A 19,527-nucleotide genomic window follows, 5' to 3' on the forward strand; every position below is an offset into this window, starting at 1 on the left:
CAGTTGCTCAGGTTAAACTTTCCGCAAACTCCTCCCTCACAAGCAAGCAGGTAATTTAAGGCCAAGCGATCTTGATAGACGGCATTGCACACTTTGGTCTGCCGCTTGGCTAGTAAGGTAAGAGCTCTGGCAGTTTTCATTGGTTATAATTTCTAAAACTGCTTTCAGTCTGATTATGTGGCTTAGCATGTAAATGGGGGTGTGGTCCCCCCAGGGGGTGTGGTCCCCCCAGGACCCAACCTCTGCCCAGATGGCAGGGCAATAATATTGGATTATACGCTCATGAGGCCATTCATCATCTTTTCAATCGCCAATTTGTAGGGCACATCGCTCCCTTTGAGTCTCCCTCCCCCCCTACACTTGGACTCCCAAATGCTCCCCTCTGGCAAGTGGGAGCAGGAAGAAAGATGGGCAAACAGTTCTCAGCACACACATAACCCAGATCAGCCTGAGGGAAGTACCACATAGTGTCGGGAGCCGCACCGGCCTCGCTGGATGGCTGTCACAACAAGGAAATGGCAGTGTTTGCACAGCTCCTGGCATGAGAAACAAAAACTGGTATCTCTTTCTGCTACTACTACTGGCTCATGTTGGAAATAAGCCTGCTGGTATTGACCAGGCCTCACAATATTCCATATCAGACCAATATTCCCCGCACAGATACCTCATAAGGAAAAGCACATTCCAGCCTTTACAAAAGAGATTTTAGATGAAAGCCCTGTAGATGATTGTCAAAGGCTCTTCCTATGGGCCTTGCAGATCTAAGACTTAGGTAATAAAGGGGGTTAAGAACACAAGAGTTACAACTGAGCCTGGCCCCGAGACAAAGAGCCTAATTTAGAGTTAAGGAATAGATAAGGGCAGAACTTAAGTTAATACTTACACCTTCTTCTAACCGGTGATGAAGCAAGTAGGCAAGGCCTACTTTCTGCAAACACCCTCCCTTATAGGGGCGGCTGGGATGAGGATAGATAAGAGTAGCTAAAACATAACCCAAAAACAAAGGCCGACACATTTAGGGCCTCCATGGTGTCTACACATTCAGCATCAGGTCAAAAAGGTTTCCACAAACAACTTATTAACCAGCTCAAAAACATTCGTCCTCTTGAGAGCCAAACAAAATGACTCCTAGCCTATCTGTACACTTAACCTATGACCTAACCTTAGCGTTATTAACTTAGAACAAATATGTATCCTGTCTTTTACTAAGAACACCCTGTTAATTCCTTAGTTATAAGATTTACTTAACCTCATTATAATTAGAATAGTTCTGCCAGAATATTCCTGTAAAACCTGCTTCTGTACACTTTCCAAAGCATCTTATCATAAAGAGTTATCCATTGTAAAAATTCCTTTTTATGATGTCATGCTATCATTCAACCTATAAATAAAGACACCAAAACCGACAGGGCAGAGATGCCTGCCTGGTGATCAGAATCTCGGGGCTCTCTCTCTCTCTCTCTCTCTCTCTCTCTCGCTGACACCGTCCATCCTTCAGGGACCCCTGGAGCGGCTGGAGCGGGCCTCCGGCAATACATGCTGTCCTCCCACACACCCGGTACGGTCCCCCTGGGGCCCGCCATTCAATGGCTGCGTCAACACTGTCTCAGGCCTCTTGGAGATGAGAGGTGGGAATCTGGTTCAAGGTGATCCGGGGTCCCCACCATTGGGTTTCCCAGGCAGTTGAGTTATAAAATCTTTGGCCTGAGCATGTTAAGCTTTCAACAGAGGGAGGGAACTTCCTCCCCCACCAAGCAAGGCAGTTTTTCCCCCCCAATAATTGAGGTTTTGAGGAGCTAAACCCTGGTAGTAGAACTGAGGTATTCTTTTTTTTTTTTTTTAATTTTTAATGTTTTATTTATTTCTAGGAGAGAAAGAGAGAGACAGCGTGAGCAGGGGAGGGTCAGAGAGAGAGGGAGTCACAGACTCTGAAACAGGCCAGGCTCTGAGCTGGCAGTCAGCACAGAGCCCGATGCGGGGCTCGAACCCACGAACCGCGAGATCATGACCTAAGCGAAAGTCGGACACTTAACGGACTAAGCCACCCAGGCGCCCCAGAACTGAGGTATTCTATCCCATTATAAGGTTCGCAGGGATCTAATTCTCTAGCCTCCTATCGCCATTGATCCCCGATGTTGGTACCAATGAAGCGTCCTGTCCCCCAAAGGAAGGCGAGTGCTAACAGAAACCTCTCCCCACATGCCCAGCCGGCCGGGGCGGCCTCTGGTGAGTCTATGGTGAAAAGTAGAGCAAGGACCACAATGACAGCAAGAAACAAGGGGTGACAGTGCATCACGGTAAGTGAATAGACATAGAAAATAAGGACAGTCTATTTATTCTACCAGACCGTGGATTCCCCAAGCTTCTGTCACGCGTAGATTGGTCACCTTCGGAGTGACTCCAGCAGGCCCGTGGTCTCCCGGAGCCTCTGGAGTTGCGATCGCTTCTTCCGTGTGGTCAGCCTGCACGGCGTTGATGGACCAAGAACACACTCCCTGTTTTGAGATGTTGGCTTCACTCTGCTGTAGTGAATCCAGGGACCCACCTTGGCCACCTTTACTGCAGTAGGGGTGGACAAAATGACAGTGAATGGGCCCCTCCAGAGGAATTTTAGGCATTGGACATTCCACTCCTTCACCCATACAGCATCTCCTGGCTTAACGGGGTGAGTGTCTGTGGTCAGACTCACAGGTAACCGCTCCCTGACTCAGTGGTGTAAGGTGGTTAGGGTAGAGCCAAGGGCCCACTTCTGTGGCCTTAGGGTTAGATTGCTTATCTTATTTAGATCCCTCCTTAGCCCTTGATAATGGGGGGGGTGTGTCCATAAAGGATTTTATAAGGGGAGAATCCCATCTGCTCTTTCAGCCTCCCGCTTGCAGCTGCACTCTGCCTCCCTGAAGGTCCCTTATCTCTCCCTCCCTGATTACCCCTTTCGCTAATCAGAGTGACTCTTGCTCTCTGCAACCTCCTAACAACGACCTGCACACTACCCTCCAATTGGCTCTGTACCCATCATGAACCTGGAAGCCATTCCCAGAAGTTTGGGGGAAGAGAGGAAAACTCTAACAGTGGAGGAGGAGGCAGGCTGTGTGTCTCCCCGTCTCCCCCATAACCAGTTGGGGTGCAAGAGCACTTGGCTGGGGAAGGGGGGCATCCAAACAGACCAGGTTTGGCCACTGGCTCCTGACAAAATCCGGAGGCGGAGAAACAAGTAGTGGTGAAATGAGAAAAGAATTTATTTCAGTGAGGCCACTGCGGGGAAAAGAGCAAACTAGCACCTCAAAGGCTATCTCCAAAATGCCAAAAATAGTTCCAGGTTTACAGAAGGAAAATGTGAGGCGAAGGTGGGTAGAGACGGGCAGGTAGGCAGTGAAGGTTAAATCAATCATTGTCCTGGAGTCCATCACAGGCGTGTGTGTGTGTGTGTGTGTGTGTGTGTGTGTGTGTGTGTGTCGGTGGGTGGTTGCTGGCTCAGGTCAGTCCTTGCTGCTGGAGGGGATAGTTTCGGTTCCCCTCCTAGGATGCTTTGCCTACAGGGTCTTTGGCCTGAGTCCGGAGACAAGCTGGAAAGAAGAACTCAACTAAAATGTTTGAGGTCAAAATGAAAGCAGCCTTGGGGCGCCTGGGTGCTTCGTTGTTTAGCGTCCTCTGACTCCAGATCTCAGCTCAAGTCTTCATCTCAAGGTCAGGAGTTAAAGCCCATGTTGGGCTCCACGTTGGGCATAGAGCCTCCTTAAAAAAAATGAAGGCAGCCAAAATTCCTCTTCTGTCTCCACCTCGGCTCTCCCAGCTTTTCTTTCTCTCCCAGCACATGTCCATGGGTCACGGACAGCCAGCTGACTTTCAGCTGGAGGCACCTAGGGAAGGAGAACTCTCAATATCCTGCACGCTCGGTTCTTAACACGCTCCATATTTGATCTTCCAAATACGCCTCTGAAGTAGACACTACTTCCTCTACTTTACAAAAGAAACCAAACCAATCCTTGAAATTCAAAGGCCTTGTGGAACTTGTCCAAGGTTACGTGGCTAGAGGATTGGAAGCCGGTTGTCCGATTCCAGGGCTGTTTCTGCTATGCAGGGTGGCTTCCTGCTAGCCTCCGGGGCTGGGGCCCCTGGCCTCTGGGGTGAAGCATGGGGGCCTGGCTCCAGGGGACACAGTTACCAGTCAATGGGAACAGTAACTGTGGCTGCAGAAACCACACCAAGGAAGTGTGGCAAATATGGCAAATTCAGCCACACTGACTTGGGGTCACAGATCCCCTCCCGGGCCCAGGCCCATGTTCTGCCCTCCGTGTGGAGCAGTGCGACTGGATGAGAGGCCACAAAATGTGGGGCATCCCAGTTGGGCAGGGGCGGCTTTGGCTGCTGGTGAAAGGATTCACGTAAGGCAGAGTTTATTGCCTACACCTGTGGGAGCAGCAGGCGGCAAAGGAGAGACTGTCTGCCTCCGGGCAGTGGTGGGGAGGGGGCTATAGTTACCGGATGGAATGAGGAAGTCCGGGGACCTACGGAATCTCCCCTTTTTTGGTCATCTCAGGTAGTAAGACTGGTTGTGCCTGGTTGTGATTGGCCAGGTAGTGCCGATGGCCATGCCCAGGTGGGTGGGCTTAATGGGGGCGAGCCTGTTTGCATTCAGCTCTCCGATTGCTGGGGGCCCTTTGGCTTTGCTCAAGTTTGCATTGCTGAAGCCTGTTGTCCAAAAGCAGCCTCTATCTACACCCTGTGCCCAACTTTTTGGTGCAGCGCCATCTAAGTAATCTCAGCATCTCAAACATTCATGGTATGACGGGCTGGTGAGCACCTCGAGTCTTGCGTTGTAGTTTCTGCCTCCTTGGATCACATTACTGAGATCCGGAATGCGAGTTGGATGTGAGTACGGTGGAAGGTCCCTCTTCTTCTCGGTCACTCGCAGTGAAGGAGCCGGAGAGGAAGAGCGGCTGAGAGGCAGCTCCAAGCGGCTGCAAGAGCACAGTGGGGGGGGGGGGGGGGGACACAGTTTCACGGCCTCCTGGCCCCTGAGTCAAATATAAGGATGTGGTTAAGCCAGAGGCCAGCGCCTCATCTCTGGTAGATGCATCCCGGTCCTCGTCTCCGATGCCGCGGGGCCGCAGGGCTGAGACCCGGCGAGCAGGCAGCGTGCTGGGGAGCACGTGCAATCCCGGGGAGCCCGAGGAATCTGGGGGAGCACGTGCAATCCCGGGCCTGTGGGACCAGGGGCACGGCTCACTGACTTACTGAAATGCAAGCACCGAAAGGCAAATTCAAGCTTGATTTTGCATGGAAAAATCGTGGCAATAAAGGAAGTTCGTAAATAATTTACATGCCCTTTTCTCCATAATGCTAACGATCTCAAAATACACAAACCGTCATTCACAGCAGAAAGTGCCCCTGCTTCCTGGCTCAGTGTGGGCATGAAGAGGATCCCCCGCTCGGGGTTCTTTCAAAGACAAAGATAAACACGTGCGGTGTTTTTTTCCCACCAGGTGAGTCCCTTGCAACAAAGCAAAAAAGGGGTTAGCTCACCACTTTCTACTTCTGCAGCGATTCCAAACCTCGCTCGTAGGAAGGGAAACAAAACCAGATGATTTCCCTCCGTTTTGAATAAAAACAGGTCTGGGTGGAAGGGATTTGCTCTGGAATAAAAGGAAGGATTTGCTTTTAGCTCTGAGCTTTCGCTCTCACTTCTGTGTAAGCTTTGAACCAGATGCACTTGTTTAGAGCCTTGTGTACAGGTTATGCAAGCGAATCACCTGAGAAACGCCTGTGAAAACAAACAAACCCAGCAGAGCCAGCCTGGAGGTGTTGGGTTCTGACCCTAACTTGTGTCCTAGATGGAGCTGCAGACCGAAAGCGCTGGGCACCCCGTCCGCGGAGATCCTGCCTAGTGCGTCCAGCAACCAAATATTTGTTGTGCCTTTCCTTCTTCCTGCCCCGCCCTTTGCAGCTCTGGCACCTACGGGGCTCTGGCCCTGAGGCTTCCAGAAAATCTGAAGAGCCCTCCTTTCCCCTTGGCTATGAAGGTCAGTGGGGTGGTTTGGTTCAAAAACCTCACCTCCTAAAAAAAAAAAAAAAAATCCCACCTATTATAATTTTTTTCCCCCACATTTCCCTATGAACTGTGGAGGGAGTTGGAGATTTTTTTTTTTCTTGGGCTTTTGGCCAAACCACAGAATCTCTCAAAAACACCCTTTCCAAGGTTCTGAGGACATTTTTACCCCCTTTAATTCTGAACATAATTTGTGTTGTAAACTACCTTTAACAACATTTATTACAGGGAGATCTATAAAGTTTTCAAAACATTTTGGGGGTGATGGCCTCACAAAGTTTATTTAATGCAGTTGATCAGCGCAGGGTCAGGAGTGGGGAGTGGGGGTGGAGGGGGTGGGATGAAGGGGGTGGGGAGGAGACATGGGTGCAAACTCCAAAATAAGCAGCTGCCTGAGTCTAAACCTGTGAGGCTTTCCCAGCCCCCATGGCCCAGGAGGGTTGAGCTCCAGTTTTGCTTCTGGATCCTTCTTGGTGACAGACACCAGTGGGGGGTTGTCTGACAAAGAGCATGTGCTGGGCAGAGGGACAGGAGGAGTGATTCTAAAGTGGCTGAGGACATCAAGGTCCCCCACTAACTGCTTTGCTCAACAGCAGGTTGAGACATGTGCCTCCCCGCCTGCCTGATAATCCGAGGGCTTTCCTACCCAGAACCACTCCGGTTCTCTTTACCTTCCTGTGATGCTGTGATTTATAAAAAGAAATATATAGTTGGTCTTGGTCTTTGTTTTGGGCACAAGCTCCTAAAACCCTTCTGGAATTAAAAAAAACAAAACAAAAAAAAAACTTTATTCATTTTGAGAAAGAGAGTCCCAAGCAGGCTCTGCATAGCACAGAGCCAGATGCGGGGCTTGAACCCATGAAACATGAGATTATGACCTGAGCTGAAAGCAAGAGTCAGCCAGCTGCTCAAAGCTCAGCAGACTGAGCGACAGACTGAGCCACCGAGGTGCCCCACCTTCTGGAATGTAGAGCTGGAGAGCAGGCTAGGTGTCTTCTGTTATGCTAATGAGGAAAGCCTCCTGGTAACCTAAGGTTTTGGGCTGGCTGCTGGAAGACTTGCAAGGTTGGAACTTTCCACCTCCCTCCAGACCTCCGGGGAGAGGAAAGGGGATGCAGATCGACTTCTGTTACCAATCGCTGATGATTTAATCAACTATCCTATGTAATGAAGCCTCCATAAAAACAGGTTTCGGAGGCCTTCCAGGTTGGTGAACCCATGGAGATTTGCAGAGAGAGGTGTGTATGGAGACACACGCAAGCCTGTGCCCGTACCTCACCCTGTGCATCTCTTCTGTCCAGCTGATTCTGAGTTGTATCTTTTTAAATTTAAAATTTTTTTTTTTATTTTTCACAGAGAGAGAGAGACAGAGCATGAGCAGAGCAGGGGCAGAGAAAGAGGAAGACACAGAATCCAAAGCAGGCTCCAGGCTCCAGCCTCCCAGCTGTTAGCACAGAGCCCGATGCGGGGCTAGAACACACAACCCATGAAATCATGACCTGAGCTGAAGTCAGACACTTAACCGACTCAGCTGCCCAGGCGCCCCGAGTTCTATCCTTTTATAATAAAGAGGTAATCTAATGAGTAAAATCTCTCAGAAAATACGGATCCTGTATTTTCCTCGAAACACCTCAGCCCTTTACCCTGGCGGGGCGGGGCTTGCACTCTGAGAGGCGCTAGTGGGCTGCAGCCTCCTTTCCCTGGGAAAGTAAGAAACCGCCTTCCTCTTTTATACTCAGCCTCTATCTTCGAGTTAAATGTTTGGGCTCTGGAGCACAAAGGCTGGTTTTGTGCAATTGGAGGTTCTGGAAATGTTCACTTTCAACAAACGTGTTAGCTGAGGCACCCACACACTGAAACCTCTCCTGCTGGGTTTCTAGAGAACTCCCTGCCTCAACCCCTCCCCCCTCCCCCACCCCCCCTTAACACCCAAGCAAAGTTCCGGGGGGAATAGGGACCCTCTCTCTCCCCTTGGGCCCTGGAGGGCACTAGGCTTCTTCTGGTGGCAACAGGTGCCCCCGGGAGGTGCCTGACCGGCCCTCACCTGCTGCACGACATTAGCCTTGGCCTGCGCTGCAGGAATCTCTCTGAGGCAAGGCCCGAAAGTGAGGGGCAGAAAAACTTCACACACAGAAACCTTACACAAATCCGGGGTTTTATTTACATAAAGGAATCAAAAGAAGCCTCTTGGTCAAGCGTGGAAAAGCAAAGCTCGAAGACTCAATTCTCAGTAGGGAGTGGGCCCTGATTAAAAAAAAGCTGAAGACAGAGAAAGGGTGAACGCGTGATCTGCAACACGGGCGCCCGGTCGCCGGGGAGGGGAGCCCTCTGTCTGAGCGGCTTGGAGAAGTCCATCTGGACACAAGAATCTGGCTCCCAGGACAATCCCTGCGAGATTCTGACTTGGGAAATTTCTGGGTTAATTCTTAACCAGACGATACGAATTTCAGGGTCAAATGTGCCTGGCCCGATAGTGGCTCCTGTCTGGGGGTGGGGTGGGGAAAGCTTTCACTGGCGAGGCCCTGGCGGCTCTGGTCCCTTTCTGGGTCACACTTCCATTCCCCCAGGGGGACTCCGTGAGCTTCTCAGGGGCTGGTCGGCATCACTGGGTCCCCCTGGGGAAGGGCATCCTCCAAGTTCACCACAGGCTGCTTCCTGCAGCGCCCTTTGGTCACTAGCGGGCCGTGCAGGCCTGGCTCTCCCTGAAACCCGTCTCTTCTGTCCCCCCCCCCCCCCCAGGTCCCAGAGCCACCAGGCAAGCTCTGATTACCTTCCATGTGTGAAAACGTGCCGTGATCAACCTTCATCATTTGAGTTAAAACAAGACTGTCTGTTTTCTCTTTTCCTCACAAATATTAATGATCCAGGAACTGGATCCAAGTTCAGCTTCAACATGGGTCTCCAGAACGTGAGGTCAAGTCCAGCCACAACTTCCTCTTCCACCCATTCCTTTTTCTGTCCCTGTCTGTCCACTTCCAGGGGCCACCTGGTTGGCTTGACCGGGGAGGCGTGGACACGGAGGCCGCCTCTGCGGGGCCTGGGAGACTCGCTGGGGCAGCGGGCAGGTGTTAATACCCATTCTACAGACCGATCCGAGACCGTCATTTGGGACCTCTGGAGAGTCTGCCGACAGTCAGCACAGTGGCCCATCACGAGCGCTATGGTAAGAGGAGGAGCCTCCTTTCACCCCCCTGCCCAGGGGTCCAACAGCAGGCCGCGGGTCGTCCTGGGGACAAGCTTGGCAGCGCGCGAGGAAAGGAAGCTACAAGGGCAGCTGGTGAGGGCTCACGGGCACCAGAGGGATTCTAAGCACCGGCCGCGGCACCTCTAGCCGCCCAGCCTCCCGGGTCCCTACCCCGAGCTGAAGGCCCAGCGCCGGTAAACCAGACCCGGCTCCCGTACCTCCCCTTTTCCTGTCCACCATCTTTCTGTTCCTACTTTCAGCACACCTGTCTCCTACCTCCTGGGTCCTTCCCCAAATCACACACTTCCCTTGCCAGGCACAGCGTCCCCCTCTCTCCAGAGACAAAGAGCCCTCGGCAGCTTGGCGTGGAGGCACTGGACGCCGTGGGGAGCAGGTGACGGTGCCTGGTAGCGGAGTCAGGAGGCCCACCCGCCAGCCGCAGGCATGCAGCCCCGAACCCGCAGCGCACAGGGCCGGCCCGGGCTCCACGCGGGCACTCCCTCCAGCAGCCTGTCCGACCCAGCCTGCGTGTGAACGTGGCCTCCCCGCTCCCTCATCCCAGCTGCTGCTGCACGCTGGCCTCATGGGAGGGTGGGAAGCACAAACTTGATCTGCTTTAAGCAGTCACACGTCTCCTCAAATGTCTTAAAAGCGTCACAACCTTCTAAGAGATTTTCCTTCCTTGCTTCTTGGTGACGACAGGGTGGAGGAAGGAGATGGGGTGCTGGGCAGACAGACAGCTCCTCTACTGCCCTCGGAACGGAGGGCAAACCGTAATCCCAAAGCGAACACGGGCCTAACACTCTGTGGGACTGTCCTTCGGAGCCACCTGTGTCCCAGAGTCCTGAAAAGCTCAGCAGATGCGCAGGGATGTTCTATTCACAGCATTCATCCAAATCAACAAGGGAAGCCACTGTCTTCCTCCAAGGATTTTGTGGGTTCGGGTCGGAAATGGTCCTGGATTCAGAGGCTCCTGGAGCAGGGGAGCATCCATCCTTTCTGGAAAGTGTCTGCCGCCGCAGCGCCCACTAGCGGACGAACGAGACCACGCTGGTGGCTACTCCGAAGGGGGCGGAGTAGGCGGCGGCGAATCCCTGCAGGCCGATGACCACGTAGTGGCATCCTTTGGTGATGACCTTGCCCACATTCTGTTTTTAGGAAGAGAAGAGAAAAGCAAAGGGGTTGGATTAGGCAACTTTGTAATCCCTCAGACACAACGGTGACTCTCAGGGTAAATGAGCCAGTTTCCAAGTTAGCACATTTCACATCCCTCCATCCCCTCCCCCCCAGTATCAGAACATGTAAGGGCTCAGAACACACATCATCATCTTGCAAAGTAGTCCAAGCACCGTGTATTTCCAGATCAGACATCTCGGGGACAGTAGTCAGGCTGCTAGTTCTAAAACCAAACCAGTGTTGTTTCTTCTTTTTTTCAAGGTAGGCTCCATGCCCAACATGGGGCTTGAACTCCCTGCCCTGAGATCAAGAGTCACATGTCCTACTGACTGAGCCAGCCAGGTGCCCCTGGTTTTGTTTTATGTTTTATTTATTATTATTTTATTTTACTTTTTCCTACGTTTATGTATTTTGAGTGAGAGCATGTGTCCACGCCATCAACACAGAGCCCCACGTGGGGCTTGATCTTACGAACTGTGGGACCATGACCCAGGCTGAAATCAAGAGTTGGACGCCCAAGTGACTGAGCCACCCAAGTGCCCCTTGTTCTGTTTTTTAAACCAAAGTTCACTCTTCTCTGTTCCAGCTGAGTTGCTGCATCATCTGAGGGCTGAGCCAGGTTTTCCTTCATCCGCCGGATCTGAGAGCGGACTCTGTCCTCCCTCTGTCTCGGGGCACATTCCTGTCCAACCTACACATTTGTCTCTAAAGTCTGCTGCTCTGACTGCTGCACCCTTCAGCACAATTGCCACCTCCTTGAAGGTAGGGGCGTCTGGCTAGGTCAGTCCCTTAAGCATCTGACTTTGGCTCAGGTCATGATCTCATGCTCTGTGGGTTTGAGCCCCAGGTCAGGCTCTATGCTGACAGCCTGGAGCCTGTTTCGGATTCTGTGTCTCCCTCTCTCTCTGCCCCTCCTCCACTCACATACATGTACTCTCTCTCTCTCAAAAATAATAAACATTAAAAAAAACAATTCCTTGGGATGCCTGGGTGGCTCTGTCGGTTAAGCGTCCGACTTCAGCTCAGGTCATGATCTCACGGTTCGTGAGTTCGAGCCCCGCATCAGGCTCTCTGCTGTCAGTGCAGAGCCCTCTTCGGATCCTCTGTCTCCCTTTCTCTCTCTCTCTCAAAAGTAAAGAGACATTTAAAAAACAATAAAAACTGGGGCATTTGGGTAGCTCAGTCGGTTAAGCGGCCAACTCTTGGTTCTGACTCAGGTTATGATCTCGCGGTTTGCAAGTTCGTGCCCCGCATCAGGTTCTGTGCTGAGGGTGCAAAGCCTGCTTGGGATTCTCTCTCTCCCTCCCTCTCTGCGTCTCTTCCTGCTCATGATCCCCCCCCCCCAAATAAATGAACAACCATAAAAAAACTAATCAGGAAAGAAACAGTCACACAAAGTCTCTCTTTCACCCCCTGAGATAACAGCCAATAGTCACAAAAGCCTTTCCACATGCCAGCTGGACTCTGAGCTCTCTGCGTGGATAAACTCACTTACTCCTTGCTACAACCCTAGTCTTATCCCATGTTACAGATGAGGAAACTGAGGCAGAGAGGTGGGCACAGCAGCCAACAGGTGCCGGGGCAGGGGCTGGAGCCTGGCGGTGTGGCTCCAGTGTCCCTGTCCTTACCTGCTTGCTGCCTACAGCATGAGGACATTTTTCTCCTTCTTGAGATAAAGGTTATCCCGCACCCGACATTCTCTCTTTCTGAGCCTCTCCTAGCTGCCGGGTGAACTTGCCTGTCCATGCAGAGCCGGATGTGGGGCTTGAACTCATGAACTCTGAGATCCTGACCTGAGCTGAAACCACGAGTCAGATACTCAACTGACGGAGCCACCCAGGTGCCCCCAATGCAACCTCTCACTTTAAAAAAAAATTTTTTTTAATGTTTTTATTTATTTTGAAAGAGAGAGAGAAACAGGCTCCAGGTTCCAAACTGTCAGCACAGAGCCCAACACAGGGCTCAAACCCTCAAACAGTGAGGCCATGACCTGAGCTGAAGTCGGACGCCAAACTCACTGAGCCACCCGGGCACCCTAAGGCAACTTCTCATCTTAAGCTAAGTTTAATCTTTAGTCCCCTTAACCTAGTGCTGCACAGGCAGGCCAGGCGGGACTCCGGCCCCCAGCCCGGCTGCTTTCTAGCTGCGCGGCCTTGAACAGCTTAACCATCTTCAGTTCCAACGTCCATCACTGCGAAATGCCCCCCTCCCCCGCTTTCCAAGGTTTGGGGGACGATCGGGATGTCCCACATATAAAACCTGGCGCCCTGTCACGGATCAGCAAACGTAGGTTCCTCCCCCTCCCCTGTACCCAGAAAACCGCACGTCAATGGCAAGTAAAGCGCCACGTGAAGACACTACTTACAAGCCACCAGGGGCCCCTGACTGCCAGAGTCCAGGCACACAGCCCCTGAGTCTGAGCCTCCTCCGAGAGGCCAGACCCGCTCAACCCTGGGGTCCACCCTGGCTGGGACCACAAGGCAGCAGGCGAGAAGAAATCCGGTCACTTCTCACAAAGGCCAAGTGGCCTTTCTTTAAACCGAAACAGGAAGGGACGGGGGCAGAGGACTTGAACGGTTAACAGATGAATGTGGATGCAGGCGCCCTCGCTTGAAGGAAAAGCCATTCGTTAACACCCTGGAGCGCGGGCGGCCACCACCTATTCCCACGGGCCCAGGAAGGCGCAAACCCACCTGCTGGCTAACGCGGGGACACGCCCGTCCCACACTTCTAGCTCAGGCTTCAATGTTCCCATGGATTTTCCGCAAAGGGGGTGGGATGGGGGGCTGTTTCTTCCTCCACATTGGAACCTGATTGCCTTCCCAGACGCCTCCAAGAAAGCAGAAGTTCAAGCAGAAAGGACACATCCAACTCTAACCTGACAAGGTCCCCTCAGCTGGCTCCCTGTGTCTACCGAGCTAGGGCGGGACACTCCAGAGCTTTCGCTGCCCACATCCCTGCCTGCACTGTTCCCTCCGCCTTGGATGCCACCCCTTCTCTGTCTGGTACATTCGGTCTTTTTGCAAAAAAAAAAAAAAAAAAGGGGGGGTGAAATATACATAACATAAAATTTAATCATTTTGAAGTGAAAAGATTGGGGTACCTGGGTGGCTCAGCCGGTTAAGCCAGTCGACTCTAGGTCTGAGCTCAGGTCGAGTACCACGTTGGGCTCTGGGCTGACAGCATGAAGCCTTCGTGGGATGCGCTCTCTCACTGCCCCTCCCCCGCTCAGGTGCGCATGCAGGCATACGCATGCGCGTTCTCTCTCTCTCTCTCAAAATAAGTAAATAAACTTAAACATTTTTTTTAAAGTAAAGTGAAAAATTTGGTGGCATCTTGTAAAACTTACAATGCTGTGAGACTACCACTTCCACCCACTTCCAAAACGTTTTCACTGGGGCGCCTGGGTGGCTCAGTCGGTTAAGCGTCCAACTTCGGCTCAAGTCATGATCTCACGGTTTGTGGGTTTGAGCCCTGCGTCAGGCTCTGTGCTGAGGGCCAGCTCAGAGCCTGGAGCCTGTTTCAGATGCTGTGTCTCCCTCTCTCTCTGACCCTCCCCTGCTCACGCTCTCTCTCTCTCTCTCTCAGAAATAAAACATTAAAAAAAAAACAAAAACAAAAAACAAATCGTTTTCATCACCCGAACAGAAGAGCCACACCCATTACCCAGTTGTCCATTTCTCCTCCCCAGTCACTGGCAACCGCCCCACCCCCCATCTGCTTCCCTCTCTCTTCATTTACGTATTTTGGATATTCTAAATAAATGGAATCCTACATACATACAACATGTGACCTGTTTGTCTGGTTTCTTTCACTCAGCATGACGTTTTAGAGGTTCATCCGAGACACGGAACCTGAAGGGACCCCACGCAAGAGCTCTCTCTTCTTTCTGCTTCTCGTTTTGCTGGGACCTACACTCTTGCCTTACACACACCTTATAGAACAGATAGCACGTGTCTCTTTTGTAAAGGGCAAGGATGTAATCATTGGCATCTTCCAGCACAATCAGTAACACCTCTAAGGAGTGTCCAGGCACGGTCGTTCTGAGATCGCTGACTCATCGAGACCTCTGCTCCAGGACGTAAGTGACTTGTGAGGATCTACAGCCTCGTCTTTGTTCCCGGCTGCCTGGGCAGATACACGCACCTGACCATCACCCACAGAAAAATCCCCAGGCCCCAAGCACAGACGACACTCACGGTTCTTTCCTGGTCTCCCAGACACTCTGTATCTATATTCTCTCTCTGTGTCTTCAGTAAACTCTGCTATCTCTTCTCGACTCAAGTTTGAGTTCCATCCTGCACGAAGCCGAGGACCCTCCTCGGACGCAGCTACCTGGGTCACATCCATGCTCTAGCATGTGTCAGTGCTTCATTCCTTTTAAAGCTGAGTAATGTTCCATCATACATATACACATCATGCACATACACCACATATGTATACACCACATGTATCAGCTGATGGATAGACATGTGGGCTATTTCTACCTTCTGGCTATTTTGAATAATGCTGCCATGAACACGTGTATATGTTCTATGTGCTCACTCTCTCCAGTATACATTATTTGAGTTCTTATTCTCAGTTATCTTGAGTATATACCTAGGGGTAGAACTGCTAAATCATATGGTAGTTCTATGTTTAATTTTGTCACCAACCACTGACCTGTTTACCACAGCAGCGGGACCATTTACATTTCCCTTAGCAATTCACGGAATTCCAATTTCTCCACATCTTTGCCAACACTTGTTATTTTGTTTTGTTCTGTTTTAATAATAGCCATCCTAGTGAGTGTAAAGTAGTACCTTGTCATTAACCTGTGAAACCTTAACTCAATCTTTTACTTTAGAGATCATCGTTGATTTGAGAATGTCCCTGACTTGGGGCGCCTGGGCGGCTCAGTCAGTTAAGCATCCGACTTCCACCTAGGTCACGATCTCACCTTCCGAGTCCAAGCCCCACATCGAGCTCTGTGCTGACAGCTCAGAGCCCGGAGCCGGCTTCAGATTCTGTGTCTCCCTCTCTCTCTCTGCCCCTCCCCCGCGTGTGCACACACGCACGCGCTCTCTCAAAAATAAATACTTAAAATGTCCCCGACTTTACAACCTCCTCTCTGACGACTCTGTACCATGTGGCTCCATGGCAGCGCCCCAAGTATGCCGGGATCTCCCTGGGAGGTGTGGACTTTGCCAGGGCAGGACTGCGCTGTAGCTATTTTTGTATCTCCAGTGGATAGTACAGTCTCTGCACAGTTAGCACAATCCCTGCACGTCGTGAGCTCCCAACACCACCTTCCAGCGCCAGCCTGTGACCCCAGATGTCCACATTATCAGTTCACCAGCTGAGAGGCAAAGGCTGGCTTGCTTCTTCGTGCTCCACGGAGACCAGGAAGAACGTGCTCGGTCCTAGCACGACTCTGAGCCGGAAAGTCCCGACTTCACAGTTTTTAGTAATACATATACCCCTGCCTGCTCGCACGCCACTCCCAAAGCTGCTGGCTGCTGTTTACAGGGGATAATAACCCGAAGTTCCTAGGAGTGGACACTGGACGGTTTTAGATGTGATAAGAGGCCACTGGCTGACACAGATAATGAGCCAGTCCATCAGACGGCGCCTCCGGCCAGGGCACAGTGAGTTCTGCGACAAGTCTTCTGCTTGGTCCTGTCCAGCCCCAGGGACTGACTCCAGGCAGAGGCACTTGGGCACCCTGGGCTTTGACCTCTGAGAGGGACACTGTCATTTTATCCCATATCAATATTCTGTCTCCCCTTCTCTGTCTCACCCCCTCCTCTTACTCTCCTCCCCCCACCCAAGGCGTTAGTACGTCTGCAGGCCCCAGAACACACCGTAGCCAGCTGGGATAAGAGACAAGTAGATCCAACAAGTCTGTTTATGTATTTGTTGAGCTCCCAGGCCCTGGAAATAACCTTGGGAACATCTGGAGGTGTTAACCCAAACAATTCTCGGCTGGTGGGACACCCCGGCGCGGATGTTGCCAGAGAACAGATGAACTGGCCCCCAGCTCCCCACTTTCCAGCTGGGTCACCGTCTACAAGTCCCCTGACCACCCTAATGCCTCCGTATTCCCATCTGTAAAATAGGGTGACTGACTCCCGTCCTAACCAACTGTACAAGGGAGGGTAAGACACACCGGGATCCGAACCACCGGGAGCGTTGGGACACGTTGGAAAGGTTACCACCCCGCCAGCCCCGGAGTAGCGGATGGATCGGTGCTCCCCGAAAGCTCGGGCTTGGCTTGTGTCATTACTTGCGACTTTACCCTCACCTCCCAGCCGACAGGCGGAACTCTCTCTGGTGCTCTAGTAGCGACGCTGGCGAGGGGACGCGGGGGCGGCCCAGAGAAGCTGAGCGCAGCCGGACGGGGCGGCCCCGACCCCCCGACCCCTTCGGTCCTTCGATCGGTCAGGAAGCCGGGGCCCTACCTTGCCGTACTTCTTCAGCTTCTGCCGGTACCGCCTCTTGGGCTTCTCGCCGGGGGCCTGCTCCTCCAGCGGCTCGTAGCGCTCGGGGAGCACGGCCAGGTGCACCTTGCGCGCGCTCCGGGCGCCCGGGCGCCCCGCGTTCGCCCAGCTCGCCGCCTGGTCGCCGCGCTCCGGCTGCTCCAGGAGGGCGGCCGCCTCCTCGTCCCCGTCCGTCCGCGCCCGCCCCCGGGGCCCGCGGCGCGGGAGGCCTCTCGCCGCCTTGCTTCGGAGCCTGGCTCCCACCGTCATGCTGCCGCGGCCCCTCCGGCGAAGGTCGCGGCTAGAAGACGCCAACCTTTGCGCCCCGCCGGCTCCTGCGCTTGCGGGCCCGGCCCTCCGCCCCTGTCCGGACGGGGCGGGGAGGTAGAGGTGGGGGGCTTGGGTGGCAGCGCCCCCTGGCGGCGGGGCTCAGAATTGCGCGCTCGGCCCCACCCGGCCACCTGGCGGCCAAAGCGGGGAGGGGGGACCCCGAAAGCTGGGTGCGCGGTGAAAGTACAAAACACGTTCATCCGCACCTGCGACGAAATAAGTGAACCCCAAATAACGAGGCTTCATTTGCCGCCTTCAAAGTGGCAGAGGTGGGGCGCCTGGGTGGTTTAGTCGGTTAGGCGTCCGACTTTCGCTTAGGTCATGATCTCGCGGTTCGTGGGTTCGAGCCCCGCGTCGGGCTCTGTGCTGACTGCCGGCTCGGAGCCTGGAGCCTGTTTCAGTCTGTGACTCCCTCTCTGACCCTCCCCTGCTCACGCTGTCTCTCTCTCTCTCCTAGAAATAAATAAAAAATATTTAAAAAAAAAAAAAAACAAAGTGGCAGAGGCGATCATAATAACAGTAAAGATTATACCCGGTGCCGCTGAGGAGGTGGTGGGTAGGATCGTACAATGTTCATGGGATACACACCGGTGACAAATTTTGGGAAAGGTAATCAGAAAGTACTCATCAAGAGTCCTGAACAAAAGGCCATACCTTTCTAGGGACCTATCCAAGAGTAGAGTCAGAACCACAAAGCTCAGTGAGTCCACGGCTGTTAATCTCAAGTCTGACTTCACAGTGAGAAGGTGGAGCCGACCAATGGCGCTGCACAGGCTAAATTCTGGTGCAAGCATATGGCGTCACGTGGTGCCATCAACGAAATCAGGTTTTCAGCAATATCATGCATCTCTTAGTTCATGATGAGTATATATTTTTTTTTACTTTCTAAATGTTTTTATTTATTTTTGAGAAACAGAGAGAAAGAGGGAGAGAGAGACAGAATGTGAGCAGGGGAGGGGCAGAAAGAGAGGAAGGGTGACACAGAGTCCAAAGTAGGCTCCAGGCTGTTAGCAGAGAGTCCCATGCAGGACTCCAGCTGGTGATCTCTGAGATCTTGACCTGAGCTGAAGTCAGAAGCTTAGCTGACTGTGCCACCCCAGGCACCCCTTGGTTCATGGTGAATCTTCGCCTTCTAGGAATGCCTTATTGTCTTATGCGGGTAAATATCTTTCAATTCTTGGAAACTACATGTTAAGTATAAAATAATGTGGGTTGTTAATTTCATTAATATTTTATTATTTTAAATTTTAAAAAATTTTCAGTGTTTACTTTTGAGAGAAAGAGAGAGTGCGAGCAGGGGTGGGGCAGAGAGAGAGAGGGAGACACAGAATCTGAAGCAGGCTCCAGGCTCCAGGCTGTTAGTACAGAGCGGATGTGGGGCTCAAACTCACCAACCCTAAGATCATGGCCTGAACTGAAGTTGGATGAGTTGGATGCTTAACAGACTGAACCACCTAGGTGTCCCAATTTTACTAATATTTTATACTATTAAAATGCATTATACATTTAAGAATGATTTGGATATGTTGCTGTAAGTACATATAATATTTACAATAGAAATATAAAAATATTTTTAAAGATTATTTTTAATTTGTGGTCTTATTTTTTATTAAATTTTTTTAAATGTTTAGTTATTTTTTGAGAGAAAGAGAGACGGAGTGTGAGTGGGAGGGGCAGAGAGAGAGGGAGACACAGAATCTGAAGCAGGCTCCAGGCTCTGAGCTGTCAGCACAGAGGCCAACGCGGGGCTCAAATTCACGAACTGCCAGATCATGACCTGAGCAAAAGCCAGACACATAACTGACCGAGTCACCCAGGTGCCCCTAATTTGAGGTCTTCTATATTAAATCTCTTTTAGTTCAAAAGGTGATCAAAATAGCATAATAGAGAGGATAAATTAAACATCTGATTCATATTTTAAAGTATTTTCTTTAAGGGGCACCTGGGTGGCTTAGTCGGTTAAGTGTCAAACTTTCACTTGGGTCATGATCTCGCAGTTCGTGGGTTCGAGCCCCACGTCGGGCTCTGTGCTGACTGCCAGCTCAGAGCCTGGAGCCTGTTTCAGAGTCTGTATCTCCCTCTCTCTCTGACCCTCCCCTGCTCACGCTGTCTCTCTCTCTCTCTCCCCTGGAAATAAATTTAAAAAAACACAAAACATTTAAAGTATTTTCTTTAAATAATGTGTCTTTGGTTATTGTCCAGATCCCACTGAATGCAAAATTGGGAATTTAAGGCATATGACATATTTTATTTCTGCCCCAAAGGTAAAGAGCAAAAACTTCAGGCAAATACAACAGAAACACGGGATTGCAGTTCAAGGGTATTATGGCTAA

The 19,527-nt window shown here is 51.7% G+C and overlaps 1 protein-coding gene across 1 annotated transcript; it reads right to left on the minus strand.

The window, feature by feature from the left end:
* Positions 1 to 8,184: 8,184 nt before the first annotated feature.
* On the minus strand, positions 8,185 to 17,231 carry CUNH1orf115 (chromosome unknown C1orf115 homolog). The gene is made up of 2 exons (XM_039250611.1): positions 16,847 to 17,231; positions 8,185 to 10,378 (listed from the first exon to the last, which is right to left on the minus strand). Exons 1-2 carry the CDS (start codon positions 17,132 to 17,134, stop codon positions 10,259 to 10,261), a joined length of 408 nt encoding a protein of 135 aa, XP_039106542.1. The 5' UTR covers positions 17,135 to 17,231; the 3' UTR covers positions 8,185 to 10,258.
* Positions 17,232 to 19,527: the final 2,296 nt, after the last annotated feature.

This window comes from Hyaena hyaena, unplaced genomic scaffold (genome assembly GCF_003009895.1).
Source record: "Hyaena hyaena isolate Hyena2069 unplaced genomic scaffold, ASM300989v1 scaffold_374, whole genome shotgun sequence".
Lineage (NCBI taxonomy): Eukaryota > Metazoa > Chordata > Mammalia > Carnivora > Hyaenidae > Hyaena > Hyaena hyaena.